Source organism: Rhinopithecus bieti, unplaced genomic scaffold (genome assembly GCF_001698545.2).
Source record: "Rhinopithecus bieti isolate Rb0 unplaced genomic scaffold, ASM169854v2 scaffold_10264, whole genome shotgun sequence".
In the NCBI taxonomy this organism is placed as follows: Eukaryota; Metazoa; Chordata; class Mammalia; order Primates; family Cercopithecidae; genus Rhinopithecus; species Rhinopithecus bieti.
Genome location: NW_016806418.1, coordinates 539,242 through 564,921, shown reverse-complemented (window position 1 = coordinate 564,921; position 25,680 = coordinate 539,242). Strand labels below are relative to the sequence as shown.

Below are 25,680 nucleotides of genomic sequence, written 5' to 3'. Positions count from 1 at the left end.
AAGACCGAGATGATGGGCAGGGTGGGGAGGCAGAGAGAGATGGAGGAGCAGGGAGGAGGACAGAGACCCAAAGAGAGAGGGGGACAGAGACCCATAGAGAGAGGGGGACAGAGACACACAGAGAGGGGACAGAGCCCCAGAGACAGGGGACAGAGACCCAGAGACAGGGGGACAGAGACCCAGAGACAGGGGACAAAGACCCAGAGAGAGGGGACAAACAGAGAGAGGGGACAGAGACCCAGAGAGAGGGGACAAAGACACAGAGAGAGGGGGACAGAGACCCAGAGAGAGGGGGACAGAGCCCCAGAGAGGCAGGGAGAGACCCAGAGAGAAAGCAGTAAGACGGAAGAGGCGACGCTGGGAGCAGGAGAGATGTGGCTGGAAGGGAGACACACAGAGGCACAGCGGGGAGGGGAGAGACCGGCCAGGCTGCTGTGAGGGGCAAGTGGGACGCAGAAAAGGCCAAAGAGGCCAAGACTCAGTGAGAGACAGAAACACGGAGCACTCTAGTGAGAGGCGGACATAGAACCGGTGCTGGAGGAACAGGAGGAGAGGGGAATCACCACTGAACAGGACAGACACAGTGACACACAGACAGAACGACAGAGACTGAGAGAGGAGAGAGCCAGCCTTGAGAGAGCGAGAGGCAGGGAAAACCTGGAACGCAGACGTGGCCTAGGAATTCGGCAAGTGGAACAAGGGTGACCACCCGCTGTGGCTGTCCCAGGACTGAGCAGTTCCTGAGATGTGGAACAGCCAGTGCTGAAGTCAGAAGTTGTGTGCAAACAGAGCTTGCTGGTCCCCACACGTGAGACAGAATGAGGGACAGGAGCGGGCCGCCAGCTTTTCTGGTTCCGGAAGGAGTCCGTTGTGAAATATGCAAGTGCCTTCTGACCGTGCGCCCCAGGCCCTCTGCCCTGGGGAACAATGTGCTTCACCTTCCTTCAGTGTCAAGCTCCTGAATGTTTCCAAACTGAAAGGTAAATTTGGCCCCATGTTTTGAGTCTTTGATGTATCCACGGAGCTCCCTCTGAAATGCGCTCAGCTGCAGGAAGAGGAAAATCGACCTCTTCGTCTTCTGGGAACGCATTACAGGGAGGGCTGTTGACCCTGGCTGCACAGCAGAATCTCCAGGGAGAGCTTTTAACATAAAATCGATGTCCGGGCCCCATCCCCAGACCTTGCGGTTTAAGTGGTCCAGGGTGGAGCTTGGCTCTGGGAATTTCAAAACCTCCCCAGGGACTTCTGCGGGCAGCTGGGCTGAGACCCATCTATCTGTGGTTGTGAAAATACAACCTTGGGCTGGGCACAGTGGCTCACGTCTATAATCCCAGCCCTTTGGGAGGCTGAGGTGGGTGGATCACTTGAGGTCAGGAGTTCGAGACCAGCCTGGCCAACATGATGAAACCCCGTCTCTACCAGAAATACAAAAGAAAAAAAAAAATGCGAGCACGGTGGCTCACGCCTGTAATCCCAGCACTTTTGGGGGGCCGAGGCAGGTGGATCACCTGAGTTAAGGAGTTCAAGACCAGCCCGGCCAACATGGTGAAACCCCGTCTCTACTAAAAATAGGAAAATCAGCCAAGTGTGGTGGCGCGCACCTGTAATCCCAGCTACTCGGGAGACTGAGGCAGGAGAATCACTTGAACCCGGGAGGTGGAGGTTGCAGTGATCCAAGATCTCGCCACTGCACTCCAGCCTGGGTGACAAAGCAAGACTCCATCTCAAAATAAATAAATAAAAAAATAAAATAAAAAATAAAAGAAAGAAAAAGAAAAGAAAAAAGAAATACAAAAAAAATTACCCAGGTGTGACAGCACCTGTCATCCCAGCTACTCAGGAGGTTGAGGCAGAAGAATCGCTTGAACCCGGGAAGTGGAGGTTGCAGTGAGCTGAGATTGTGCCACTGCACTCCAGCCTGGGCGACAGAGCGAGATTCCATCTTTAAAAAAAAAAAAAGAAAAGAAAAGAAAAAGAAAAAAAAAAAAAAGAAAATACAATCTTGATAGCTCCCAGAGGACTGAGAAAGGCAGCACTGAGTGGTTCAAACCCTGGGGTGCAGAAGAGAAACCGGGGGGGGCGGGGGGCAGCGAAATGCAAAGACCAGCTTTGCTGTCAGTATTTGTTAGTGGTGATGGGGGTGCTGTGACTTATGCCTGTAATCCCAACACTTTGGGAGACCATGGTGGGAGGAGTGTTTGAGGCCAAGAGTTCAAGACCAGCCTGGGCAACATAGAAAGACCTCATCTCTACTGAAAAAAAAAAAAAAAAATTAGCCAAGCATAGTGGCGTGCACCTGTGGTCCCAGCTGCTAGGGAGGCTGAGGTGAAAAAAAAAAAAGGCGGGCACGGTGGCTCACGCCTGTAATCCCAGCACTTTGGGAGGCCAAGGTGGGCAGATCATGAGGTCAAGAGATGGAGACCATCCTGGTTAACACAGTGAAACCGCATCTCTACTAAAAATACAAAAACATTAGCTGGGCGTGGTGGCGGGCGCCTGTAGTCCCAGCTACTGGGGAGGCCGAGGCAGGAGAATGGCGTGAACCCGGGAGGCGGAGCTTGCAGTGAGCCGAGATTGCGTCACTGCACTCCAGCCTGGGCGACAGAGTGAAACTCGGTCTCTAACAAACAAAGACATGGGAAAGGGCATTCCAGGCTGGGCCCCAGCAGTGCAAACATGGGACTATCTTCGAGTTCACTGTGGCCAAGAATACACCAGGGCGGGCATGGAAGGTGGGTGAGATTTTTTTTTTTAAAGCCTGGAGGGGGTCAGGTTACTTGCAGCCTCCAATGCTCAGTGGAGGGCCTGGAATTCAGGGCCACTGGAGGGCCGTGAGGAGAAAGGGACAGGGTCAGCTCTGGGTACAGGAGGACCCCTCTGAAGACTGGAGGAGAGAGAGAGAAGGCTGGGGTGAGGGTCCAGCGGGGGAGGAAGCCCAGGCAGGGAGGAGGGAGGAAGCAGCCAGGAACCCCCCAGGTCTCAAAAAATTGTCGTTTTGAGCGAGACTCTGTCTCAAAAACAGACAGAAAAACAATTGTGGTTTTGCCAAAACCGACGTTTATTGCTTGCGCTCAACCCTTAAGGCAACCAATTTCTGGCTGAGCAAATAATGCAGACACAGACAAACAGACAGACAGACAGGCAAACAATTGTGGTTTTGCCAAAACTAACGTTTATTTCTTGCGCTCAACCCTTAAGGCAAGCCAATTTCTGGTTGAGAAAATAGTGCAACACCGCCGCTGTGTGGCTATTCGGAGTTTTGCAGCCAATAACTCGAAAGTAAAGCCCGCCTCCAAATCGGAAGCTTTTGAGGACTTCAGGAGGGCGCTGTTGCCACTGATGCTAAAACATTGGCCCAAAATGTTGGTGATCCACAAAAATTCTATTAATTTGAGATAAAATTATAGTGCGACTATGAATCTGTTTATTACTGAAATTTGTGGCCATTACTGAAATTTGTGGCCAAGCGCTGTGGCTCACACCTGTAATCCCAGCACTTTGGGAGGCTGAGGCGGGCGGATCACTAAGTCAGGAGTTCAAGACCAGCCTGGCCAACATACTGAAACCCTGTCTCCACTAAAAATACAAAACTTAGCCAGGCGTGGTGGCAGGTGCCTGTAGTCCCAGCTACTTGGGAGGCTGAGGCAGGATAATTGCTTGAATCTGGGAGGTGGAGGTTGCAGTGGGCTGAGATCGCGCTATTGCACTCCAGCCTGGGTTTAACAGAGCAAGACTCCATCTCAAATAAAATGAAATGAAATTTGTGAGGCTGGGCGCGGTGGTTCACGCCTGTAATTCCAGTACTTTGGGAGGCCGAGGCGGGTGGATCACCTGATGTTGGGAGTTCGAGACCAGCCTGACCAACATGGAGAAACCCCCATCTCTACTAAAAACACAAAATTAGCCGGGCGTGGTGGTGCATGCCTGTAATCCCAGCTACTTGGGAGGCTGAGGCAGGAGAATTGCTTGAACCTGGGAGGCGGAGGTTGCGGTGAGCTGAGATTACACCATTGCACTCCAGCCTGGGAGACAAGAGCAAAACTCTGTCTCAGAAGGAAGGAAGGAGGGAAGGAAGGGAGGGAAGGAGAGAGGGGGGAGGGGAAGAGGAGGGGAGGGAGGAAGAGAGGGAGGGAGGAAGGAATAAAGGAAAGAAGGAAATTTGTTGAGCTTTTCCAGGAAAACCTAGCACGCACAGTCAACCCTACTCCAAAGCTGTCTTTTCAGATATTGAGCTGAAATGAAATTGCTTTTGCCTAGATGAGAAGGTAGGTGAAATGCAGCTGAAGGATGAAGTGTCCCCCAGGGCATTGACCTGAGGATGCTGGAGATAGAGGCAGGGGGTTGCGGAAGGGCACTATGCAAGGGGACTGCTAAGGAACTGGCTATGGGGGTGAGTCTGCACACTTTTATAGGAAGGGACATTGCTGGTGGGTGTTGAAGGTTAAATAGGAGCTTGTTAAGAAAAGAGACTGAGCACAGTGGCTCACACCTATGATTCCAACACTTTGGGAGGCTGAGGTAGAAGGATTGCTTGAGGTCAGGAGTTAGAGGCCAGCTTGGGCAACATGGTGAGACCCTGTCTCTAAAAAAATTAATAAAAGTTAGCTGGGCATGGTGGTGAACACCTACAGTCTCAGCTACTCAGGAGGCCGAGGCAGGAGGATCGCTCGAGCCCGGGAGTTCAGGGTTGCAGTGAGCTATGATCATACCACTGCACTCCAGCCTGGGCAACAGAGTGAGATTTCATCTCAAAAAGAAAAAAAAAAAGAGGAAGATGTGTTGATACAGTATGACAGTGATGGAGATAATGATAACTAAAGCCTGCTGCAGCTGATGTGACAAGTGCATTCACATCTTGGATCGCAGGCTGCCCTGGCTGTGGTTTTCTGGGGCCCATTGGACAAAGCTTTTTGCCTTTGTCTGATGGAGAAGAAATCGGGGGATCAGAGGGAAATAATAAATCTGAAGTACACAGCAGCCTGTGTTGGTGCCAGGCGCTGAATCTGCCCTGCTCTTTCTTCCCTCTGTGCCCTTACACCCAGAGTTGAAATGTTCTTCCTCTTCTTGGAATGCCCCAGACAGACTCCTACTCATCCCTCAAAACCCAACTCAGACTCCCAGCTCCTAGCCTCAAACCTGAGAGGGTGGGCCCTCACCACTCTCCTATCTCAGACTCTGAAGTCCGGACCTCTACCCCGTCCCTCCTGAAACACGGAGTCCCCAAGTGTGATGCAGGCCCGAGGCTGGCCGCAGGGGCAGTGGGCGGGGGAGCAGGATGTGCGGATTCAGTTACATTTATTCGGCCTCAGAGCGATGGTCCCGGCAGAGGCAGGGCTTTTGGGTAGGGAGGTCCTGCGTCTTCTCACTGCTGAGCCTGAGAGAGGAAAACAGGGAGATATACAGAGACGTGGGAGAGAAAGAGAGACCAAGATGACAAAACAGACCAGGGAGACAGAGACTCAGCCCCCACCTCCACCCTCCTCCTGCTCACCTTGTTGAAGAAGTAGAGGGAGGTCAGGATGGTGAACACGGCCATGGCCAGGGTCACATTCTGGGGGGAGGAGATCAGAGGTCAGGACCCTTCCCCTCCCTGCCCTCTGCCCCGGCCCAGGCCTCCCTTCCCTGCCAGACCCCTCCTCACTTCCTGAAAGTTCATGGCCTTGGGATTCCAGCCACCCCTTGCTTGGTCTTCTCTCCCTTTCCTGGGCCTCTAAGCCAGAGAGGGGAGAAGCCACTGGAACCCCAAGAGGGGGTTGTCAGAGCAACAAGAATGGTGGCCAGGGCAATGGGGGAAGGGCATTCCGGCAGAGGCACAGGGCAGAGACAGACCCTGGTGTGGCCCGCCACACACGGCATCTGAACGTGACATCGGGACACGTGAGACTGGAGAGCCTGAACCTGGAACACCATACTGAGGCGTCTGGGTTTTTCCCCGGAGGGTGCTGGGGAGCCATGGGAGGGTTGAGAGCAGGGGAGGGACCGGGTCAGTTCTGCGCATAGAAATATCTCACAGCAGGAGCCTGCAGGCCAGGAGAACAGTTGAGGAGACCCAGGCAAAATTTCCTCCTCCAGATGGGAGGATCACCTGGGCTTAGGAGGTCGAGGTTGCCATGAGCCAAGATCACACCACTGCACTCCAGCCTGGGCAATAGAGCGAGATCCTGTCTCCACAACTACAACTAAAAAATAAAATAAAATAAAATACATGCGATACATGCATGTGTGAGGTATCTATTTACCTATCACTACCACCAAAAAAAGGAGACTATACAATCTGGCTATTCAGGTAGCTATTTGCATTATTTCTGGCAGATAGAGTCTTGCTATTTTTGGTAGTTATGCTGTACAACTGTGAACACTTATTGGGGAAATACGTGCGTGTGTGTGTACATATATATGTACTATATATATACACACATATATAGGGTTGGGTGCGGTGTCTCATGTCTGTAATCCCAACACTTTGGGCAAGTGAGACAGGAGAATCGCTTGAGCCCAGGAGTTCGAGACCAGCCTGGGCAACATAGTAAGACCCCATCTCTTTAAATATATATAAATATAGGCCAGGTGCGGTGGCTCACGCCTGTAATCCCAGCACTTTGGGAGGCCAGGGTGGGAGGATCACTTGAGGTCAGGAGTTTGAGACCAGCCTCGCCAACACGGTGAAACCCCATCTCTACTAAAAAAACAAAAGAATTAGCCGGGTGTGGTGGTGTGCACCTGTAGTCCCAGCTACTTAGGAGGCTGAGGCATGGGCAACACTTGAACCTCGGGCGGAGGAGGTTACACTGAGCCGAGATCACGCCACTGCACTCCAGCCTGGGCAACAGAGTGAGACTCCATCACAAAAAAAAATAATAAATAAATAAAAATAAATACATAGAAAAATACATACTTGTATTCATGAAGCAGTGGGTCCTTATTTGCTGATTCAGTGGTCACGGTTGTACAACACTGCTCCTATGAATAACACGGATTGTAAAACAATACCTCAGGGCACTACCCAGAAAATTCCAGAAGGCAACACATTCTGCAGAGCAAGGGGCACCGTCTCTCCAACAAATCCACGCCACAATGCAAAACAAAAGCAAGTGGCCTTGCTATATTTGAAAAAATCCGTTAAGAGACACAGGACGAGCTTTGATGGGTGATCCTGGACCAGGTTTTGGTTTAGACAAACAAGTTATAAAGGCTCTTCGGGTGGGAGACTGAGGCAGGAGGATGGCTTGAAGCCAGAAGTTTGAGACCAGCCTGGGCAGCGTGGCGAAACCCTGTCTCTACTAAAAATACACAAATTAGCCAGGTGTGGTGGTGTGCACCTATAGTCCCAGCTACTCAGGAGGCTCAGGCACAAAAATCACCAGAACTCAGGAGGCAGAGGCTGCAGTGAGCCGAGATCATACCACTGCCCTCCAGCCTGTGTGACAGAGTGAGACCCTGTCTCAAAAAACAAAACAAAACAAAGTCTCTTTGGGGAGAAATGGAGGGACATTTGAACAGGGAGTGGGTATCAGACAAGACCAAAGCACTATTGCCAAGGAGAAGAAAAGGTTAACTGAAGACGCAGGTTACAAAATTGTAGGTTCTGTATGATCTCATTTTGGTAAGAATTACATATATGAAAAACTGCATTTAAACATCAGGTTTCACTCTGTCGCCTAGGATGGAGTGGAGTGACAGAATCAGGGCTCACTGCAGCCTCAACTTCGGGCTCAAGCGACAAGTGGCTGGGACTACAGGCGTGTGCCACTACACCTGGTTAGTTTTTTGGTATTTTTAGTAGAGACGGGGTTTCACCATGTTGCCCAAGCTGGTCTGAAACTCCTGGACCCAATTGATCTGCCCACTTTGGCCTCAGAAAGTGACAGAATTACAGGTGTCAGCCACCATGCCTGGCCCAGTTACATTGATTGCAGACTTCCGACCTCCCGAACTGTAAGGGAATGTGTGTCGTTTTAAGCCACTGAGTGGTAACCTGTCACAGCAGCCAATACATCAGTAGATATTAAAGTGCTGACATCTCCAGGGGCTAGAACATGGTTTCTAGTTTCTTAATTTTGCTTCAGGGTTTTTTTTTTTTCTCTTTTCTATTTTTTTTTTTTTTTTTGAGACGGAGTCTCGCTCTGTTGCCCAGGCTGGAGTGCAGTGACCGGATCTGAGCTCACTGCAAGCTCCGCCTCCCAGGTTCCTGCCATTCTCCTGCCTCAGCCTCCCGAGTAGCTGGGACTACAGGCGCCCGCCACCTTGCCCGGCTAGTTTTTTGTATTTTAGTAGAGTCGGGGTTTCACCGTGTTCGCCAGGATGGTCTCGATCTCCTGACCTCGTGATTCGCCCGTCTCGGCCTCCCAAAGTGCTGGGATTACAGGCTTGAGCCACTGCGCCCGGCCTCTTTTCTATTTTTTTAGAGACAGGGTCTTACTCTGTTGTCCAGGCTGGAGTGCAAAGGTGTGATTATAGCTCACTGAAAGCCTCAAATTCCTGGACTCACATGATCCTCCCATCTCAGTCTCTCGAGTAGTTGGGACTACAGGCACACGCCACCATACCATGCCTGGCTAATTTTTGTTTATTTTTTATAGAGATGGAGTCAGGGTGGGGCGGGGGGGGGGTCTCTCCATGTTGGCCAGGCTGGTCTTGAACTCCTGGCCTCAAGCAATCCTCCCACCTTGGCCTCCCAAAGTTCTGGTATTACAGGTGTGAGCTGCCAGCTCCTGGTCTGGCTTAAGCCTCCAGCTCTTCTACTTCTTTATTCCAGGGGCCTCTACCGTATTTCAAGTACGGGAGAGAGAGAGATTCACAAAACTTTCGTAACTGGTGCAGGAGCTCACACCTGTAATTCCAGCACTTTGAGAGGCTAAGGTGGGAGAACTGCTTGAGCCCAGGAGTTTAAGACCAGTCTGGGCAATACAAACTCTGTCTCAAAAACAAAAAAAACAGGACAGGACTGGAGGCTGACTGTGCACAGTGAGGCAGGAGAGCCAGCCAGCCCCAGATGGTGCTGAGAAGTGTAGATTTTATCAGCATTGTGGGACGGTAAGGCCGCCTGAGCAGCAGACGATTGCCACTGAAAGACGACTTGTTGGCTGGGCACGGTGGCTCACGCCTGTAATCCCAGCACTTTGGGAAGCCGAGGTGAGTGGATCACCTGAGGTCAGGAGTTCGAGACCAGCCTGGTCAACATGGTGAAAACCCATCTCCACTAAAAAAAAAACAAAAACAAAAATTGGCTGGCCATGGTGGCACATGCCTGTAATTCCAGCCACTAGGGGGGCTGAGGCAGGAGGATCTCTTGAACCTGGGAGGTGGAGGTTGCAGCAAGCTGAGATCGTGTCACTGCACTCCAGCCTGGGCAACAGAGTAAGACTACGTCTCAAAAAAAAAAAATAAAATAAATAAAATAAAATAAAAAGAAAGAAAAGAGAAAGAAAGAAAGATGACTTGTTATACTCACAGTTTCTCCAGAGGAGGGAGCATGCCACGGGGGCCACACGGGGAGGCACTAGGGGTGCCCGGGAGACAGACCTGAAGCAAGCAGCTTCTTTGTGTTTTCTGTGGGATAAGGTAGGGTAAAGAGTGGCTGGTTCAGCCATTTAAGCAGTCTCTGGGGCACAGGGGCTGTCCTGAGTTGTCCAGTACCCTGCCCCAGGTGATCAGGGCAGGTGGATGGTGGCCCGGGTGGTTGGGGTGTGGGCTCTGGGTTGGCTGGTTTGTACAGAAGAGGCATGCACCTGGGCCAGTCCGTGACTATTTCCAGGAACTGGTAACCCCGGGAGGGGCAGTCCTTCTAATGAATAGCATGGCCCCTGGTGTCAAAGCATCAAAGCACAGAAAATCAAGCACATGGTTACTACCGTCGACCTCTCTGACTCAGGAGGTCAAGGCTGTGGCTGAGATGAACAATGCGGGGTGAGGGTCTCTTTCCAAGTCTGCATCCAGGTTAAAGGCACCTGGGTTCAAATCGCAGCTTTGTCTGAGAAACCTCAGTGTTTTCTTGGGCAAGTTACAGAACCCTTCTGTGCCTCAGTTTCCCCATCGGCACAATGGGGATGATGACAAGCACATCAAGCGTCTGCTGGGGCAGCAGTGAAGATGAAACGAAGATGAAACGGGTTAATCAAAGACTGGCAGAGGCGCTGGGGGATGGGATCTGTGGCCCCTGGGGAAGCGTGCCAGGGCCTGCTATAATGGGGGTGCTGAGTGCAGGGCTGGGACAGGCGGGACTGCGGCCCAGACAGTGGGCTGAGCTCAGCGTCTGGGCTGGGTGGAAATGGCCGGGCTGGGGTTTTGGGGCCACCCTGCTGGACCTCTCCTGCTCCTGCTGCTGCTGCTGCTGCCACCCCGGGCCCTGCCAGAAGGACCTCTGGTGTTCGTGGCTCTGGTGAGGCGCCCCCGCCCCGGCCTGCCCTCAGCTCCCCCAGGGCTAGCCCTGACCAGTCCTGTCCCCAGGTATTCCGCCATGGCGACCGGGCCCCGCTGGCCTCCTACCCCACGGACCCACACAAGCAGGTGGCCTCCACCCTGTGGCCACGAGGCCTGGGCCAGCTGACCAGGGTGAGAAGTGAGTGGGAGGTGAGGGCAAGGGTAGGAGGGGTGGAGAGGGGTAGACTAAGGCTGTTCTGTCCCCAGGAGGGGGTCCGCCAGCAGCTGGAGCTGGGCCGATTCCTGAGGAGCCGCTATGAGGCCTTCCTGAGTCCCGAGTACCGGCGGGAGGAGGTACTGCCATAGTGACCCCCACCTGGTCCCCTGACCTTCCACCTTTGACCTCCACTGACTACAACACTCTCTTTGGGCCTCCACCTCTGGCCTTTGACCTCCATCAACCTGACTTGCCCTCTACCTCTAATCTCTGACCCCCCGTACACTGACTAACCCACACTGACTTCTGACTCCATCTCAACCTGTCACATCTCGACCTCTGACCTCCATCAACTCTGACTTTATTATTTGGCTCCATCTCTGTTTTCTTTTTTTTTTTTTTGAGACGGAGTCTGGCTCTGTTGCCCAGGCTGGAGTGCGGTGGCCGGATCTCAGCTCACTGCAAGCTCCGCCTCCCAGGTTCACGCCATTCTCCTGCCTCCGCCTCCCAAGTAGCTGGGACTACAGGCGCCCGCCTCGTCGCCCGGCTAGTTTTTTATATTCTTTAGTAGAGACGGGGTTTCACCGTATTAGCCAGGATGGTCTCGATCTCCTGACCTTGTGATCCGCCCGTCTCGGCCTCCCAAAGTGCTGGGATTACAGGCTTGAGCCACCGCGCCCGGCCGCATCTCTGTTTTCTAGTCCCGTTGACTCCAATCAGACCTCTGGCCTCTGACATTTGACCCCAAACTTGATTTCGATCTTTGACCCTTATTGACGTAACTTGCCCTCCTGACCTCTAACCTTTAACCTCTACACTTTGTCAATTCTGACCTACCTCTTTTGTCTCCTCCTATGTCTTCTGACATCCCCCAGTTACAGACAGTCCTCCTGACCTCTGATGAACACGTATTGAACTCTGACACCAAGCCTCCACGCTGCCCTCCTAAACTTGACCTCTAACCTCCAGCCTCCACCGATTCTGATCTTCCTTTTCGACCCTCATTGACTCAATTGACCCCCTAAATCCAACATGGCTGTCCAGTTTAGGACGTCCAGCCCAACGGCTCCTGACATTAACCTCTGGACCCTTGATCCCAACTTCCAACATTGAAGGCCACATAATTCTCAGTGTCTGACCCCTACTCCAAACTGAATCTGAGGCTTCTGATTTGCCACCACAGCTGACCTCTGACCCCAACCACGACCCCCCACCTGCCCTCTCTCCACCCCGTTCCAGGTGTACATCCGCAGCACGGACTTTGACCGCACACTGGAGAGCGCGCAGGCCAACCTTGCCGGGCTGTTTCCCGAGGCTGCTCCAGGGAGCCCCGAGGCCTACTGGAGGCCGATCCCCGTGCACACGGTGCCTGTGGCTGAGGACAAGGTCAGGGCGCTGGACCCAGGTGTGGTGAGGGAGGGAGCGGGTGGAGAGAGAGGCAGCTCTGGGTCTGGCCACCTGAGCTAGCTCTGAGAAGCAAGGCTGTCCTCGAGCCGGTCTGTCCAGACCAGCGTGAGCCCGGGCCCACGCTGCTCTTCTGGATCTGGAAGAAACTGCGACAGATGCAGGGCCAGAGAGTCCGGGTTCCCCCAACCCGCTGTGAGACCCAAGGCACGTGGCTGTCCTCTCTGAGCCTCAGTTCTCCCCAGCTGCTAAGGTTCCCCATGCGCAGCTGTCCCAGATACCACGAGCTGCTGCGGGAGGCCACCGAGGCCACCGAGTACCAGGAGGCCCTGGAGGGCTGGACGGTGAGCAGGGCGGTGGCGGGGTGGGGCGAGGCACAGGGGACCGGCCAGGGCTCACCCAGCCCTGTGCATCCAGGGCTTCCTGACTCGCCTGGAGAACTTCACGGGGCTGTCGCTGGTTGGAGAGCCACTGCGCAGGGCATGGAAGGTTCTGGACACACTCATGTGCCAGGTGAGCCCCGCCCCTTCCCAGCCAACGGTTTAAGGACAACTGTTCCCCATCTCAGCTTGCTACTCACTAGCCCTGTTCTCTCATGCATTTAGTTAACTCTGTGCCTCAGTTTTCCCATCTGCACAGTGGGGATGGCAACACGGGTATCAACACCTCCCCAGGACGCCGTGAGGATTCAAATGGTTAAACGCCTGGCACACAGTGAAGGCCTCGCCAGGGTTTGAGGCTACACATTTGGCAATTCCTCCCCACAGTCCTGTAATCAGAAAACCCAAAACCTGGGCAGCGGGAGCTGACCTGAAATAGGGTCTCCCTGTCACTCAGGCTAGAGTGCATTATCATAACTCACTGCAGCCTCCATCTCCCTGGCTATAGGAATCCTCCTGCCTCAGCCTTCCAAGTAGCTATGCCTGGCTAATTAAAAAAAAAAAAAAAAATTTTTTTTTTTTTTTTTGTTTTGCAGAGATGGGGTCTCACTATGTTGCCCAGAAACTCCTGGGCTCAAACAATCCTTTTGCCTCCCCAAGCGCTGGGATTACAGGCGCGAGCCACCACACCTAGCTAGTACTCTTGCTAGTCTTTGCTTGCTCCAGCTCACGGAATGTTCAAAATCACAGGGTGGGAGCAGCGATGTGTGTGACTAAGGGGGCTGCCCCAGCCCTTGCTGTGTGTTCCCTGCTGTGTGGTGTCAGCACCATCAGATCTTTCTGAAGTCCAGAATGTCTGAGCTGTGAAACCTCTCTGGTCCCAGGGGTTTCAGATAAAGCCTTCTGGGCTGTAGAATGACAATGTCTATTACTAATTAATGATCGCTGTTGGCCGGACGCAGTGGCTCACGCCTGTAATCCCACCACTTTGGGAGGCCGAGGCAGGTGGATCACCTGAGGTCAGGAGTTCGAGACCAGCCTGGCCAACATGGTAAAACCCCATCTCTACTAAAAATACAAAAATTAGCTGGGCATGGTGGCACACACTTGTAATCACAGCTACTCGCGAGGCTGAGGCAGGAGAATCACTTGAACCCGGGAGGCGAGGATTGCAGTGAGCCGAGATCGTGCCACTGCACTCTAGCCTGGGTGATGGAGCAAGGCTCCGTCTCAAAAAAAAACCCCACACTGCTGTCCACATTCATGATTTCCCAGCCTGATCCAGATCCAGCCCATGGGGGACTCAAAAGAGCAGGGGGCAGCACAGGCCCACGGGGCCAGAGGCAAACTCGAGGGCTCAGGATGGTCCGTCAGTCTTCTCTTCCCGTCTCCCCACAGCAAGCCCATGGTCTTCCACTACCAGCCTGGGCCTCTCCAGATGTCCTGCGGACCCTTGCCCAGATCTCAGCTTTGGATATTGGAGCCCACGTGGGCCCACCCCGGGCAGCAGAGAAGGCCCAGTTGACAGGGGGTGAGGCGTGGGGCCGGGAGGCTGGGGTGCCTACCTCTGGGAGATTCTAAGCTCTTTTTTCCCATCCTCAGGGATCCTGCTGAATGCTATCCTTGCAAACTTCTCCCGGGTCCAGCGCCTGGGGCTGCCCCTCAAGATGGTCATGTACTCAGCTGTGAGTCCTTGGGAAGCAGTGCCATATGACACTGAGGCACAGGGATGAGGGTGACAGCGATCTGGGTGAGGAAGAGCCTGTGGTCCCAATGGACCCCAGTCCATTGCCTTGGGTAGCCTGTATCTCCAAAGCCTGTATACTCTTGGGCTATATCATTAGTCTGGAAAGAGGGAGGTGATGGTGTTACGGGAGGAAGAATTTATGAATTAAAGATAATTCCTTGTTTTCATTAATAAAATATTGGCCGGGCACGGTGGCTCAAGCCTGTAATCCCAGCACTTTGGGAGGCCGAGACGGGCGGATCACGAGGTCAGGAGATCGAGACCATCCTGGCTAACATGGTGAAACCCCGTCTCTACTAAAAAATACAAAAAACTAGCCAGGCGAGGTGGCGGGCGCCTGTAATCCCAGCTACTTGGGAGGCTGAGGCAGGAGAATGGCGTAAACCCGGGAGGTGGAGCTTGCAGTGAGCCGAGATCCGGCCACTGCACTCCAGCCTGGGGGACAGAGTGAGACTCCGTCTCAAAAAATAGAAAAAGAAAATATTGGACTAAGCAGTCTGTCCTTCCAGAGGAGACAGGCTGCTTAGTCCAATCATATTTTGCACCTATTTGAGCAATCTTTATTAAATGGCCACTGTAACTGTTGGTACTGCCTTCAGGGTGAGAGGGAGGGAGGAGCAAGTTTGGGGGGGTTGGTTCCATGAAGGCTGGGGGACATCTGGATGCACAAGTCTAGTGTTCAGGAGAAAGGAGGCCTCCAGAGAGAAGTGTCATCTCACCCCTCGGGTCCACCTGCAGCATGACAGCACCCTGCTGGCCCTCCAGGGGGCCCTGGGCCTCTATGATGGACACACCCCGCCATATGCTGCCTGCCTCGGCTTTGAGTTCCGGAGGCACCTGAGGGATCCTGACAAAGATGGAGGGTGAGGATGGGATGGTGCCCAGGGAGATGGGCGGGACAGAACTCTCAAAGCAAGGTGTGATGTGCTAGGCAGAAGGCATGGCGGGGCAGGGAACTGCATGGCATGGTGCTGGGAGGATAACAGGTGGGAGTCAAAAGCCCGTTTCTCCAGGTTTTAAGATCAATGACGGGAGGGAGGAGGTGCCACTGTGTCCTCTCTCTCCAGGAATGTCACCATCTCCCTCTTCTACCGCAATGACTCCGCCCACCTGCCCCTGCCTCTCAGTCTCCCCGGGTGCCCAGGGCCCTGTCCACTACGCCGCTTTTACCAGCTGACTGCCTCGGCCCGGCCTCCGGCCCATGGGGTCTCCTGCCACGGCCCCTATGAGGCTGCCATCCCCCAAGGTGACAGTCCTCTGTGCTGGGGTGGGAGTGGAGGGTTCTAAGCCCTGAAACTCACATCCCGCATGTTCTCTCTGCAGCTCCAGTGGTGCCCCTGCTGGCCGGAGCTGTAGCTGTGTTGGTGGCACTCAGCCTGGGGCTGGGCCTGCTGGCCTGGAGACCAGGGTGCCTGCGGGCCTTGGGGGACCCCGTGTGAGCCAGAAACCAGGGTTTCCCTACCCCCAGCTGACACTGGACCCCAACACGTATGCTCACTAGCTGCTCTGGCTTCCGTGACTTACTGTGCGCCTTTGTGCGTGGGGAATGAGGGCTGGGTGGAGTGTCTGGCCTGGAAACCAGTTTGTGTGCTTATATGCGCGTCTGTGACAGTGGCATGAGTGTGCATGCATGCATGTCACGTGACCACTTTTTGCGCTTATGCGCACGCACAGTCTGTACGTACTTGCTGATAAAAATGTGTCTGTGGCACACATTCAAACACAAATGTGCCCGTGTCTGAACAAGCAGGCATGCCTGCATGGCACTTTTTTTGGTAGAGACAGGGTCTTACTTTGTGGCCCAGGCTGGAGTAGTGCCATGAGCATAGCTCACTGCAGCTTTGAACTCCTGTTTCAGCTTCTACAGGCATGCACCATGCCTGGTTTTGTTTTCTTGGTATGTTGGCCAGGCTGGTCTCAAATTCCTGGCCTTAAGCAATCCTCCTGCCCTGGCCTCCCAAAGCACTGGGATTATAGTTGTGAGCCACCACGCCCGGCTGGCATGTTTTTGCACGTTTCTATGCCAGCATTGGAAGCATGTGGGCTGGTTGAGGACCTAGTGGACCCTGTATGTACCTCCACATGCAGCTTGTGTGACAGGAGCTTGCTCAGTGAGCCTCGATGTGGGCCATGTGCTCTGTGGAGACCGGACTCACAGGAGTTGGACCCTCAAGTCTGGTTTTCTAGTGACCCACACCAGCTCTCAAAGCAACCATGAACTCGGGTGGGGTCAGGGGGATCCGGCAGCAAAGACCTCAGAAAGGTGCACGATTCAAAGCGTAGTTTCCGAGGCTGTGTGCCTCTGGGCAAGTAATAGGCCCTTCTGTGTCTCACTTGGCAGAACCACGACTCTCACCCAGCAGACTCCTCAACTCCCAAACGTCCTTCCTGGGGGCAGGCAGAGCAGGGAAAGATGACAGCGCTCTCTGGGTTGTGCACTGCAATGCGGCAAGCGATGTGGACGTGCTGGCCAATACAGTAGTCACGACCACGCACGGCTATTTAAAATGAGGTTAAATAAAACGGAGTGCTGGGGTCCCAACCATCGCACGGGCCATGCATCCACCACTCAAACACTTATCACATGCTCATGAGAGCTACTCCGCCCCCACTCATGCAGCAGCAGGCACTGTGGAGCACCTGCATGGCTGCCGTTTGAGTCCCTGGCCCAAGGGGAGGCTGCCTCTTAGTGTGGCCTAGCGCAGAGCACCAGTCCCTCCCAGGCCTTATCCCACACCCATGGTTGTGTGGCAGCATCTAACCAGAACACTTGTGGGGAGCCTGGGTGCAGTGGACGCTTAGTAACAGCCACTTGGCCCCCATTACATGGGGCAGTTGGAGCAAAGTTCAAAGCCACTCCCAGTGACCAGAACCTAAAAAAGGAACAGGGTCCAGAAACGCCAGTGAGTGGAAGCCAGGACAACCCCTCCCCCACACCAGGGCCACCTGCATACCGCCCCAGCCCTTTTCTTCCCAGGGTCCTGAGGGCAGCCTCTCATGCAGACTCATCCCTGGGGAGTCCCCAGACCTGCCTCACTGCCCTTCTCGGCATTCCCTAGAGGTGTTGGGTGGCCATGGGGCACCCCAAATGGATGCCAGGAGCCATGACCCTGGGAAGGCTGAGGAATGAATGCCCCTCATACTTTCTGGCCCTGGGAGAGAGCCTAGCTGCTGCTTCCTTGCAGGTTCATGGAGACCGCAAGTGCCAGGTGGGGTTACCTGTGGCTGTGACCAACTCTCACCTGGTGGTGACAGCCCACCCTTTTCCAGCAGCCTGCTGGAAGGGCCTGTGCAGAGCCGGGAGCCTGCTAGTGGGCAGAGGCCTGGGTGGATCCCCCTGGACCCAGCTCAGCAGCTGAGCCCACAGAGGGCTAAGCGGTGTGTCCGTGGTTTAACAGGGGCTCCTATGCCCAAGACCTCAGCTGTGAAGCCAGAACCGCCAGGGCTCAGTGAGTCCTCACAGAGCGGTCACCTGTGACCCTGGCCCCAACATACCCTAAATCCAGACCCAGAACTCAGACCAGACAGAAGCCACACACAGCAAAACCAGACCCATCAAAAGGGACTGGCTGACAACAGCACACAGCCAATGCGTACTTTCAGAGAAAAGGCATAGCAACAGAGGTCTTAAGAGAAAACCCATGACAGGCCTGGCATGGTGGTGGCAGCTCACATCTGTAATCCGAGCACTCTGGGAGGCCGAGGTGGGTGGATCACCTGAGGTCAAAAGTTCGAGACCAGCATGGGCAACATGGTGAAACCTCATCTCTACTGAAAATACAGAGCCAGGCGTGGTGGCAGGCGCCTGTAATCCCAGCTACTTGGGAGGCTGAGGCAGAAGAATCACCTGGACCCAGGAGGTGGAGGTTGCAGTGAGCCAAGATTGCACCACTGTACTGCAGCCTGGGCATCAAGAGCGAAAACCATCTCAAAAAACAACAAAACAAACCAATCCTTACAAACACTAAGTAAAAGCTTCAAGATGGTTTTATGTCATGGGTGTGGGGTCTCCCTGCTTGGCCTGCAGTGCTTTGGGGCTCCATGTGGCGGAGGGGTGGGCACCCATGGTACCCACCTACCCCACTGCCCGGGCAGAAATGTAATATGGCACGCAATGCCAGGGGGACTCACTTCCCCCAGGGACTCATGTAAGTGTCCACTCACGCAGCCTGCTCCCCTCATGACGTCTGGCCAGTGACACCCACGGGGGAGAGGTTGGAGGCAGACACCCCTCTCTTCCGGAGCCCTTGAACACAGTGTCAGGGTGTGGCTAGCTCGAGGGACGCCGAATGGCTCCACAGGGAGGGTAGTGCCCAAGGCTTTTTGCCTCCCCTACCATGTCCCGCACTTCCTGACTGCAGCTCAAACCAGGAGCAGCTCCCCAAGGATTCTGGCCTGCTTCACCCCTGGAGCACCAGGCCAGGCGGTATCTGTTCTCGGGAGCCAGGCCCAGGTCTCATGGTGGCATATGGGCAGCTCCTCTGCACAGGAGGCTCCTCCCCTAGCCTGCAGGAAGCCCTTGGTAGCCCACTTATCCACCTTCTCCTGGGTGTGAGGCTCAGCAGCCAGGTCCTTGTGCACTGGGTTGGGTCCTGGTGTGAGCCTGGCAGCCTCTGGCACCATGGAAAGCAGCCTGCTGTCAGCAATGGCCTGGATGTCCAGGACGGCCTACAACAACGTCATGCCCTTGACCAGCTGGTGCTGGTACAGGCCCTGGGTAACATAACAGACATGTACTTGGGCGTCACTGGCTCAGGGGCAGACGAGGTTGAAGAGGAAGCTGGATACCCCTCTCCATGGTGGGCCAGGGCTGGAAGGGCGGCTCAGTGGCCTCGAAGTGCTGGGAGGACTCCCAGCTGGCACCAGGCCACCAGCAGCCAGGTGGGCAGTGCCGCGCTGCTGTTGCCCTCAGGACCTTGCAGTGGTAGCTGAAGATGGCACCCTGTCAGGTTGGATCGGGTCGCCCAGCAGCAGCAGTTCTCGAGAGATGAGGCACAAGGCAGGGGCCCGGCCGTACACCTGCAGGGCCCAGGAGAGCTTGTTGCGGTTCTTGCCCAAAGCGCCGAGATAGCCAGGAGCTCAGTGTCCCAGTAGCAGGAGCAGAACCAGCTCCGGCCCAGGTGGGTGGGTGCAGCACTTTCCTAGCCATGGCTGCAGCCACGCCTAGGCAGTAAACAGCAGAGAGCCTGGAGGGTCGCTGTCAGGGAAAGGACATAGAAAAGGCACTGAATGGGGGAAATGGCCACACCCTCACCCATCACCTCCTGGAGTGGGGCCCCTCAGACTCCCGGGTGTCAAAGGTCCCGGGGTGCACCGTGTCCTCAGGGGCAGTCGGAGCCCAGTGCTGGACATCATGGGGTCCCCAAGTGTAGCCCTTTCAAGCCCTGACACTGGACATCTTGCTGCAACCCAGTCCCAGCCCCCATCCCACCTCCGCCCGCCAACAGGGTTACTAAGGTTAATGAGCCCAGTGCCTACGGCAGCGACTGGCTTGGCACTTGCTGGGCACCTGTCTACGTCCACCTTCTCACCATCACCATGAGTCACAGGCAGCCTCCTCTGTTCTTACCAAGTGATGGTCAAGCCCTTCAGCACCTGGAGGCAGGAGGGCACAGGGGAGGGAAGGTCAGTAGGGTGCAGGGCAGCCCAGACACCCCATCAGCCCTCCTCAGAGTCAGGGCCCCTCAGACCCCCGGGTGTCAAAGGTCCCGGGGGGGCACTGTGTCCTCAGAGGCGGTCGGAGCCCAGTGCTGGTCATCATGGTGCCCTCACACCCTCCTGACGTGGGTCCCAGGGCCACCTGCTGTCCTGAGGGGGACATCACAGAAGGGTGCTGAGAGATCGGGCAACAAACCGAATGACACTTGGTCCCTGGGGATGCCAGGCCGCCCCCTCCCCCATCCAGCTCCGTCTGGGTGTGGCTCCTTGTATAATCTAGGCCCACTGACCTCACCCCCACCACAGTGGTGTTTCTCTGGAAAACGGCACATCTGTGGGGTTCAGTGAGAGGACGGGACCAAACCCTTCTGCCTGGACCTCCCGTGCCCTAACGGGATACCCCTCAATCGCCTCTGCCTGCGTCTCAGGTCTGCTGCCCCAACCCAGCTCTTCCAAGCTGCGCTGACTTCACCAGAACCTTCTGCGACATGGGGAAGGGGCAGCTGCCTCCCATTGGGACCCTGGCAGGGTAAGTTCAGTTTATTCTCTGCAAAAGCACTAACACTGCGGGCACTCATTCAGTGTGAGCTGCTGTTTAACCACCACAGAAACACCAAAAGCTCCATTTTGCATAGAAATGTGCTTTGTCCAAAGAGGGGGCCCTTGTTTAAACCAACCAAGCAAAATTAAAAACCCAGCTCCCAGCCACAAACTAGCCACATTCCAGGTGTCCAAGAGCCACCTGTGGCCAGTGGCTGCCACGCGGGACAAGGCGAGGAACATTTCTATCTGGACGGTCGTAGAATCCAGATGCTACATGTCCCTTCTGTCTTCCCTGTCCCGCACCAGCTGTCTTCTCACCTCTCACACATCCCTACCAACTGGCACCGACCCCACTCCTTCTGTCCCCGGGAATCCCCTCTGAGCCAGCCATGACGAACACTTAGCTCCATTCACTGCCCACAGAGGTTCTTGGATTAAGAGCACAGGACCCTTGGCCGGGCGCGGCAGCTCAAGCCTGTAATCCCAGCACTTTGGGAGGCCGAGGCGGGCGGATCACAAGGTCAGGAGATCGAGACCATCCTGGCTAACACAGTGAAACTCCGTCTCTACTAAAAAAACACAAAAAACTAGCCGGGCGAGGTGGCGGGCGCTTGTAGTCCCAGCTACTCTGGAGGCTGAGGCAGGAGAATGGCGTGAACCCAGGAGGCGGAGCTTGCAGTGAGCTGAGATCCCGCCACTGCACTCCAGCCCGGGCGACAGAGCGAGACTCCGTCTCAAAAAAATAAAAATAAAAAATAAAAAAAGCACAGGACCCTCAAAAGATACTCAGGGGAGCTGCAGTCCCAGCCAACCCTCCCCAGAAGCCAGCTTCCTGGCCAGAAACAGCTGAAACCTCCAAGAACCTAGAGAACAGACTTTCAGTTCTATTTCACTGCAGCCACCGTTCCAGCTCCTGACATCTAAGGGACAAATGAAAACACTCCCAGAGCTGAGAACACCTGTCTCTTTTCTGATAACACACTCATACGCTTGTCTGATGATTTTGCTCTTTGAAAGAAATCTCCTGATAAAGCCTGTTATTTTTATTGTGAAAATAGGGATTCCTTGAATTGTATCAGTCTATATATAAATGGTTCACTGGAGGCTAAGCTGTGCTTAAAGACACATTGCTTTTGGCCTACAAACCCCATGAAGAAACGTGACAGGATCACTTGGGAGTCACTGTTTCTTTTCCACTGCTGAGTTTTGACATGATTGATTAGTTCTTTCCCCTGAAACACAAATGCTTGTTCTCTCCAGTCCACACATTCCTCTTCTTATTCAAGCCCTACCTTTGGACGGCAGGAAGCGCTACTGTCCCGGGCCATCTGCTCGGTGCCTGCTCCACAGACATAGCAGTGAGGTGCATTAAGAGCGACGGCCTGGTGAATCTCTCAAAGGCTGTAAACAGCACAGCTGGGATTTGGACCCAGGCTTGCTGCAGAGTTTCACTCTTCTTGCCCAGGCTGCTTCCTGGGTTCAAGTGATTCTCTTGCCTCAGCTTCCCAAGTAGCTGGGATTACAGGCATGTGCCACCACGCCTGGCTAATTTTTTGTACTTTTAGTAGAGACAGGGTTTCACCATGTTGGCCGGGTTGGTCTCAAACTCCAGACCTCAGGTAACCTACCCACCTCAGCCTCCCAAAGTGCTGGGATTACAGGCGTGAGCCACCACGCCTGGCCTGAGATGGTTTTTGTATATCAACACTGAGTACAATGGTTGACACATAAATTAGTTGCCAGAGATACGGTATGAAGTCAACTTAGACAGTGAGATATTTTAAAGCCAGGTGAGTCAAGGAGCAGGAGCAAGGGTTCTTACCTGGATGGGCATGGTGGGTGGTCCTAAGCTTGAAGCTGTACCTGTAACACAGAAAGACATAGTGAGGGTGGGGGAAGAAATAGTCTGCAAGTCCACGAGCCATTAAAACTGGGGCCCCTCAGACTCCCAGGTGTCAAAGGTCCTGGGGTGCACTGTGTCCTCAGGGGTGATCGGAGCCCAGTGCTAGACATCATGGGAGCCCCAGCCCCTCTGCAACCGGTCCTGAGGCCACTTACCTTCAGGAACAAAGGCCAAGCTAACAAAGCTTAAAGAGCAGGAAACGTGGCCGGGCACAGTGCCTCATGCCTGTAACCCCAGCACTTTGGGAAGCCGAGGTGGGCGGATCACAAGGTTAGGAGTTCGAGACCAGCCTGACCAATATGATGATACCCCATCTGTACTAAATTAGCCAGGCTTGGTGGCGCATGCCTGTAATCTCAGCTACTCAGGAGGCTGAGGCAGAATTGCTTGAACCCAGGAGGCGGAGGTTGCAGTGAGCTGAGTCGTGCCACTGCACTCCAACCTGGGCGACAGAGCAAGACTCTGTCTCAAAAAAAGAAGGGGGGGGGGTGGTGGGTAGGAAACTCAAAACCCATCCAGAAGGTAGGAATGACCAGTTTTGCTCATGGAAACACCAAAATGCCCCAACCTCCCCAGTGCCACAGGTCCTTGGGGGACTGTCCCCACGGGATGAGCAGGATACCAAATGCACTACATGAAGATGTCCCCGGTGTTCATCCCCAACCCTTTGCAGGTTTCTTTAGCACTGTTCATAAGCCATAAACAGAAAGCTGCCAAGACATAAATCCCCTGGAAGAACTTATTGAGAGAAGGGAGGAGGAAGAGGGCTATTCTAGGAAAAAACCAAGCCAACTTCTAAATAATAAGTAATGAGCAGAGACCCTCGACTGAGTCAGGTTTGAACATCTCAGCTGTAAAAGGCATTTCGAAGGGCCGGACGCGGTGGCTCACGCCTGTAATCCCAGCACTTTGGGAGGCCGAGGCGGGTGGATCACGAGGTCAGGAGATCGAGACCATCCTGGCTAATACGGTGACACCCTGTCTCTACTAAAAATACAAAAAAAGTAGCCAGGCGTGGTGGCGGAAGCCTGTAGTACCAGCTACTTGGGAGGCTGAGGCAGGAGAATGGCGTGAACCCGGGAGGTGGAGCCTGCAGTGAGCCGAGATCCACTGCACTCCAGTCTGGGCGAGAGTGAGACTCCGTCTCAAAAAAAAAAAAACAAAAACCCATTTCGAAGATGACTGAGGATCAGGCACAAAGCAGATTGTTAACTGCAGTATTAACGAATTAACGTCATTAAGGGTGACAATGCTAATAATATTAAGTAGAAAAATGTTACTTTAGATATACAAATACACTACTTCTTTCAGGGCAAAGAGTCTGTTCTGTTGCCCAGGCTGGAGTGCAGTGGCGCGATCTTGGCTAAAGACAACCTCCGCCTCCTAGGCTTGGGCGATCCTCCCACTTCCTCCATAAGTAGCTGGAACTACAGGCTCACACTACCACGCCTGGCTCACTTTCTATTTTTTGTAAAGATGGGGTTTTGCCATGTTGCTCAGGCGGGTCTCGAACTCCTAGGGTCAAGCGACCCACCCACCTCCCAAAGTGCTGGGATAATAGGCGTGAGCCACGGCGCCAGGCCATGAAACTTACTTTCAAAACACTAAGCGCAAAGTTCTTGAATATGGCAAGATGGTGCAAATGTTACTTTCCCATTTGTTAGATTTTAATATTGCCAAAGGAGGACGTGCCAATGATGAATGCATGAGAAAAATACTTTCACTTGTGACGAGGACAAACCCAATGATTTTCTAGGTGGTTGCCTGAAGGAGCAAAGTCAAGTAGATAGAGATCCTCGCAGGGTCGTGGTGGGGGAGATAGGAAATCGGCTAGCTGCTTCCAGGGTGAGACTCCTCGGCAGGGGCATGGGCCCCGCTCAAGTCAGGAAACCGATATTCAAGACCTTAAAGGACCTAAGCCAAAAACTAACGTTAACAAAACCCTCTCACGTGGCATGAACGGTCAGAATGACTCCTGCAGGTAAGCAAAGGCCTCTTCTGCTTTCTTCTACATCCATTCCTACATGGTTCTCAAAAAACCCCAGCAATTCACCTAGAAACCTCACTCCCACTTCTCGGTAACTCGATACCCTGTCTCTGCCCCTATGGAACCCCCCCCCCAAAGTCCCCTCCTCTTCCGTCCCCTTCTTTGTTCTAGGTTGCACAAAAACGCCAGCCGTTCAGAATTGTGAAAACAAGAGCGAAATCCTAAGGAAGCATCTGAAACCCTCGGAAAGAACTCAATGTCGCCTCCCAACCCGCCCACCCCTCTCCAATAACCGAACGGACAAGATGGCGGAGGCCCGCGGCTTGCGGACAGCACAAGCGGCGAGCTCCGCCGCGGGGCAGACGGAGGAGGGTCCGCCCCGGCATTCCTGCTCGCGCCAGCTGTAGAAGTCGCCACCTCCCAAGTGCTCCAAACAGCCACCACCATCCCCGTAGAAAACTCCCAGACTCGCCCCAGAGCGCGCTCTCTGGGTCTCTGCAAACGCCCTGACCCTGTCCACGCGACTACATGGCCGCTCCCGTTGCAACCTAGAGACCTTCAGGACACGTGCGTCCATCATCTCAAAGCCCCGCCACACAGCCAGGAAAAAGCCACAATTAAGAACCTTACCCCAGCATTTCTCTCTACAAGGCGGACGCGGGGGACAGCACGCGACGCTTTATAGTGCGCTCCGCTCGCAAGGCCGGGCCTCGGCGCCCGCCTGCTCTCCGCCAGAGGCGTCCAATACACACGCCTGTTTGGGAAACCCCATTTCATGCTTAGGCAAAGGAATACTGCCTGTTTCCGCTAGAATGTTCCTGAACAAGAGAGGAGACGTTGTCTCTGGGGCTGACAAAAAAGGGCAAGGACATGATGGAAACGATTGTCTTGTCACCTGCGTCCGGCAACTCTGAAGACAGCACCAAAGACGGGCCGTGAAGTGAAAGGCCCCCAAGGGCGGCCTGACTCTTTCTTGTTGGGTGTTAGAGATGTGATGTTTGCCAGAAACAAAGCAGACGAGGTCTTAGCCTATTTGGCTAAAACAATTTTGCACTGTTGAAAAGTAGAAAAGGGGCCAAAAGGAGGAGATGTAGCAGCTCAGAAACAGGTGAAACTCTCTTCTGCTGGAAATCTAAGTTGGATGAATGTCCACTGTAAACTGGAACTAAGCTTTTGGGCACATTGGTTTTAGAGTATTTGACTTGAAAGTTTTTCTTGTGTGCAAATCTATGTGTGTTTTGTGGGGCCTCTGAGGTGTCAAAAAGAGATGGCATTAGGATGTCTGAGGAGGTTCTCGGCATGTGAATGGGGCCACTAGGGGACCTTGGGGGATGACAAGCAGAGACTAGAGCAGAAGTAGGGTGACTTTGGAGATGACTGGGGTGACCGAGGTGTCTTGGATAACTTTGAGGGTGCTGTTGAGGGTGTCTGGGAGTGATACTAAGGATTCTAACATGAGTTTTTTTTTTTTTTTTTTTTTTT

At 54.0% G+C, this 25,680-nt stretch overlaps 2 protein-coding genes and 2 long non-coding RNA genes across 5 annotated transcripts in view; 2 read left to right on the top strand and 2 right to left on the bottom strand.

Moving 5' to 3' along the window:
• Nucleotides 1-5,491: 5,491 nt before the first annotated feature.
• On the bottom strand, nucleotides 5,492-9,533 carry LOC108532420 (uncharacterized). Its single transcript, XR_001886443.1, has 3 exons — nucleotides 9,452-9,533; nucleotides 6,896-6,960; nucleotides 5,492-5,551 (listed from the first exon to the last, which is right to left on the bottom strand). It is a non-coding gene; the product is annotated as an uncharacterized LOC108532420 (long non-coding RNA).
• A 734-nt stretch (nucleotides 9,534-10,267) lies between these two features.
• Nucleotides 10,268-15,942, top strand: ACP4 (acid phosphatase 4). Its single transcript, XM_017876486.1, has 10 exons — nucleotides 10,268-10,378; nucleotides 10,447-10,713; nucleotides 11,816-11,962; nucleotides 12,226-12,324; nucleotides 12,398-12,493; nucleotides 13,759-13,891; nucleotides 13,963-14,045; nucleotides 14,846-14,970; nucleotides 15,175-15,353; nucleotides 15,431-15,942. Exons 1-10 carry the CDS (start codon nucleotides 10,268-10,270, stop codon nucleotides 15,544-15,546), a joined length of 1,356 nt encoding a protein of 451 aa, XP_017731975.1. The 3' UTR covers nucleotides 15,547-15,942.
• A 2,124-nt stretch (nucleotides 15,943-18,066) lies between these two features.
• LOC108532417 (uncharacterized) lies at nucleotides 18,067-24,916 on the bottom strand. Of its 2 annotated transcripts, none has more exons than XM_017876485.1 (4): nucleotides 24,829-24,916; nucleotides 22,131-22,171; nucleotides 19,677-19,702; nucleotides 18,067-19,304 (listed from the first exon to the last, which is right to left on the bottom strand). In XM_017876485.1, the coding sequence occupies exons 1-4, from the start codon at nucleotides 24,834-24,836 to the stop codon at nucleotides 19,053-19,055; spliced, it is 327 nt and encodes a 108-aa protein (XP_017731974.1). In that variant the 5' UTR covers nucleotides 24,837-24,916; the 3' UTR covers nucleotides 18,067-19,052. The 2 variants fall into 2 exon arrangements, with proteins under 2 accessions (XP_017731974.1, XP_017731973.1); XM_017876484.1 differs by lacking the exon at nucleotides 24,829-24,916 and adding an exon at nucleotides 24,162-24,298.
• Nucleotides 24,917-25,212: 296 nt separating this feature from the next.
• Nucleotides 25,213-25,680, top strand: part of LOC108532418 (uncharacterized) — a 2,700-nt gene continuing 2,232 nt past the window's right edge. The window contains exon 1 of the long non-coding RNA XR_001886442.1: nucleotides 25,213-25,306. This is a non-coding gene — a long non-coding RNA (uncharacterized LOC108532418). The remainder of the gene's footprint in view (nucleotides 25,307-25,680) is intronic.

Bases quoted from the DNA above. Each gene is read 5' to 3' on its own strand.
- ACP4 (XM_017876486.1), top strand. From the start codon at position 10,268: ATGGCCGGGCTGGGGTTTTGGGGCCACCCTGCTGGACCTCTCCTGCTC. The intron at 12,494-13,758 runs GTGAGCCCCGCC...GTCTCCCCACAG, and splicing joins TGGACACACTCATGTGCCAG to CAAGCCCATGGTCTTCCACT. The intron at 14,046-14,845 runs GTGAGTCCTTGG...GTCCACCTGCAG, and splicing joins AGATGGTCATGTACTCAGCT to CATGACAGCACCCTGCTGGC.
- LOC108532417 (XM_017876484.1), bottom strand. From the start codon at position 24,229: ATGGATGTAGAAGAAAGCAGAAGAGGCCTTTGCTTACCTGCAGGAGTC. The intron at 22,172-24,161 runs GTGAGAGGGTTT...TCTGTGTTACAG, and splicing joins ATTCTGACCGTTCATGCCAC to GTACAGCTTCAAGCTTAGGA. The intron at 19,703-22,130 runs GTAAGAACCCTT...TCCTGCCTCCAG, and splicing joins CACCCACCATGCCCATCCAG to GTGCTGAAGGGCTTGACCAT.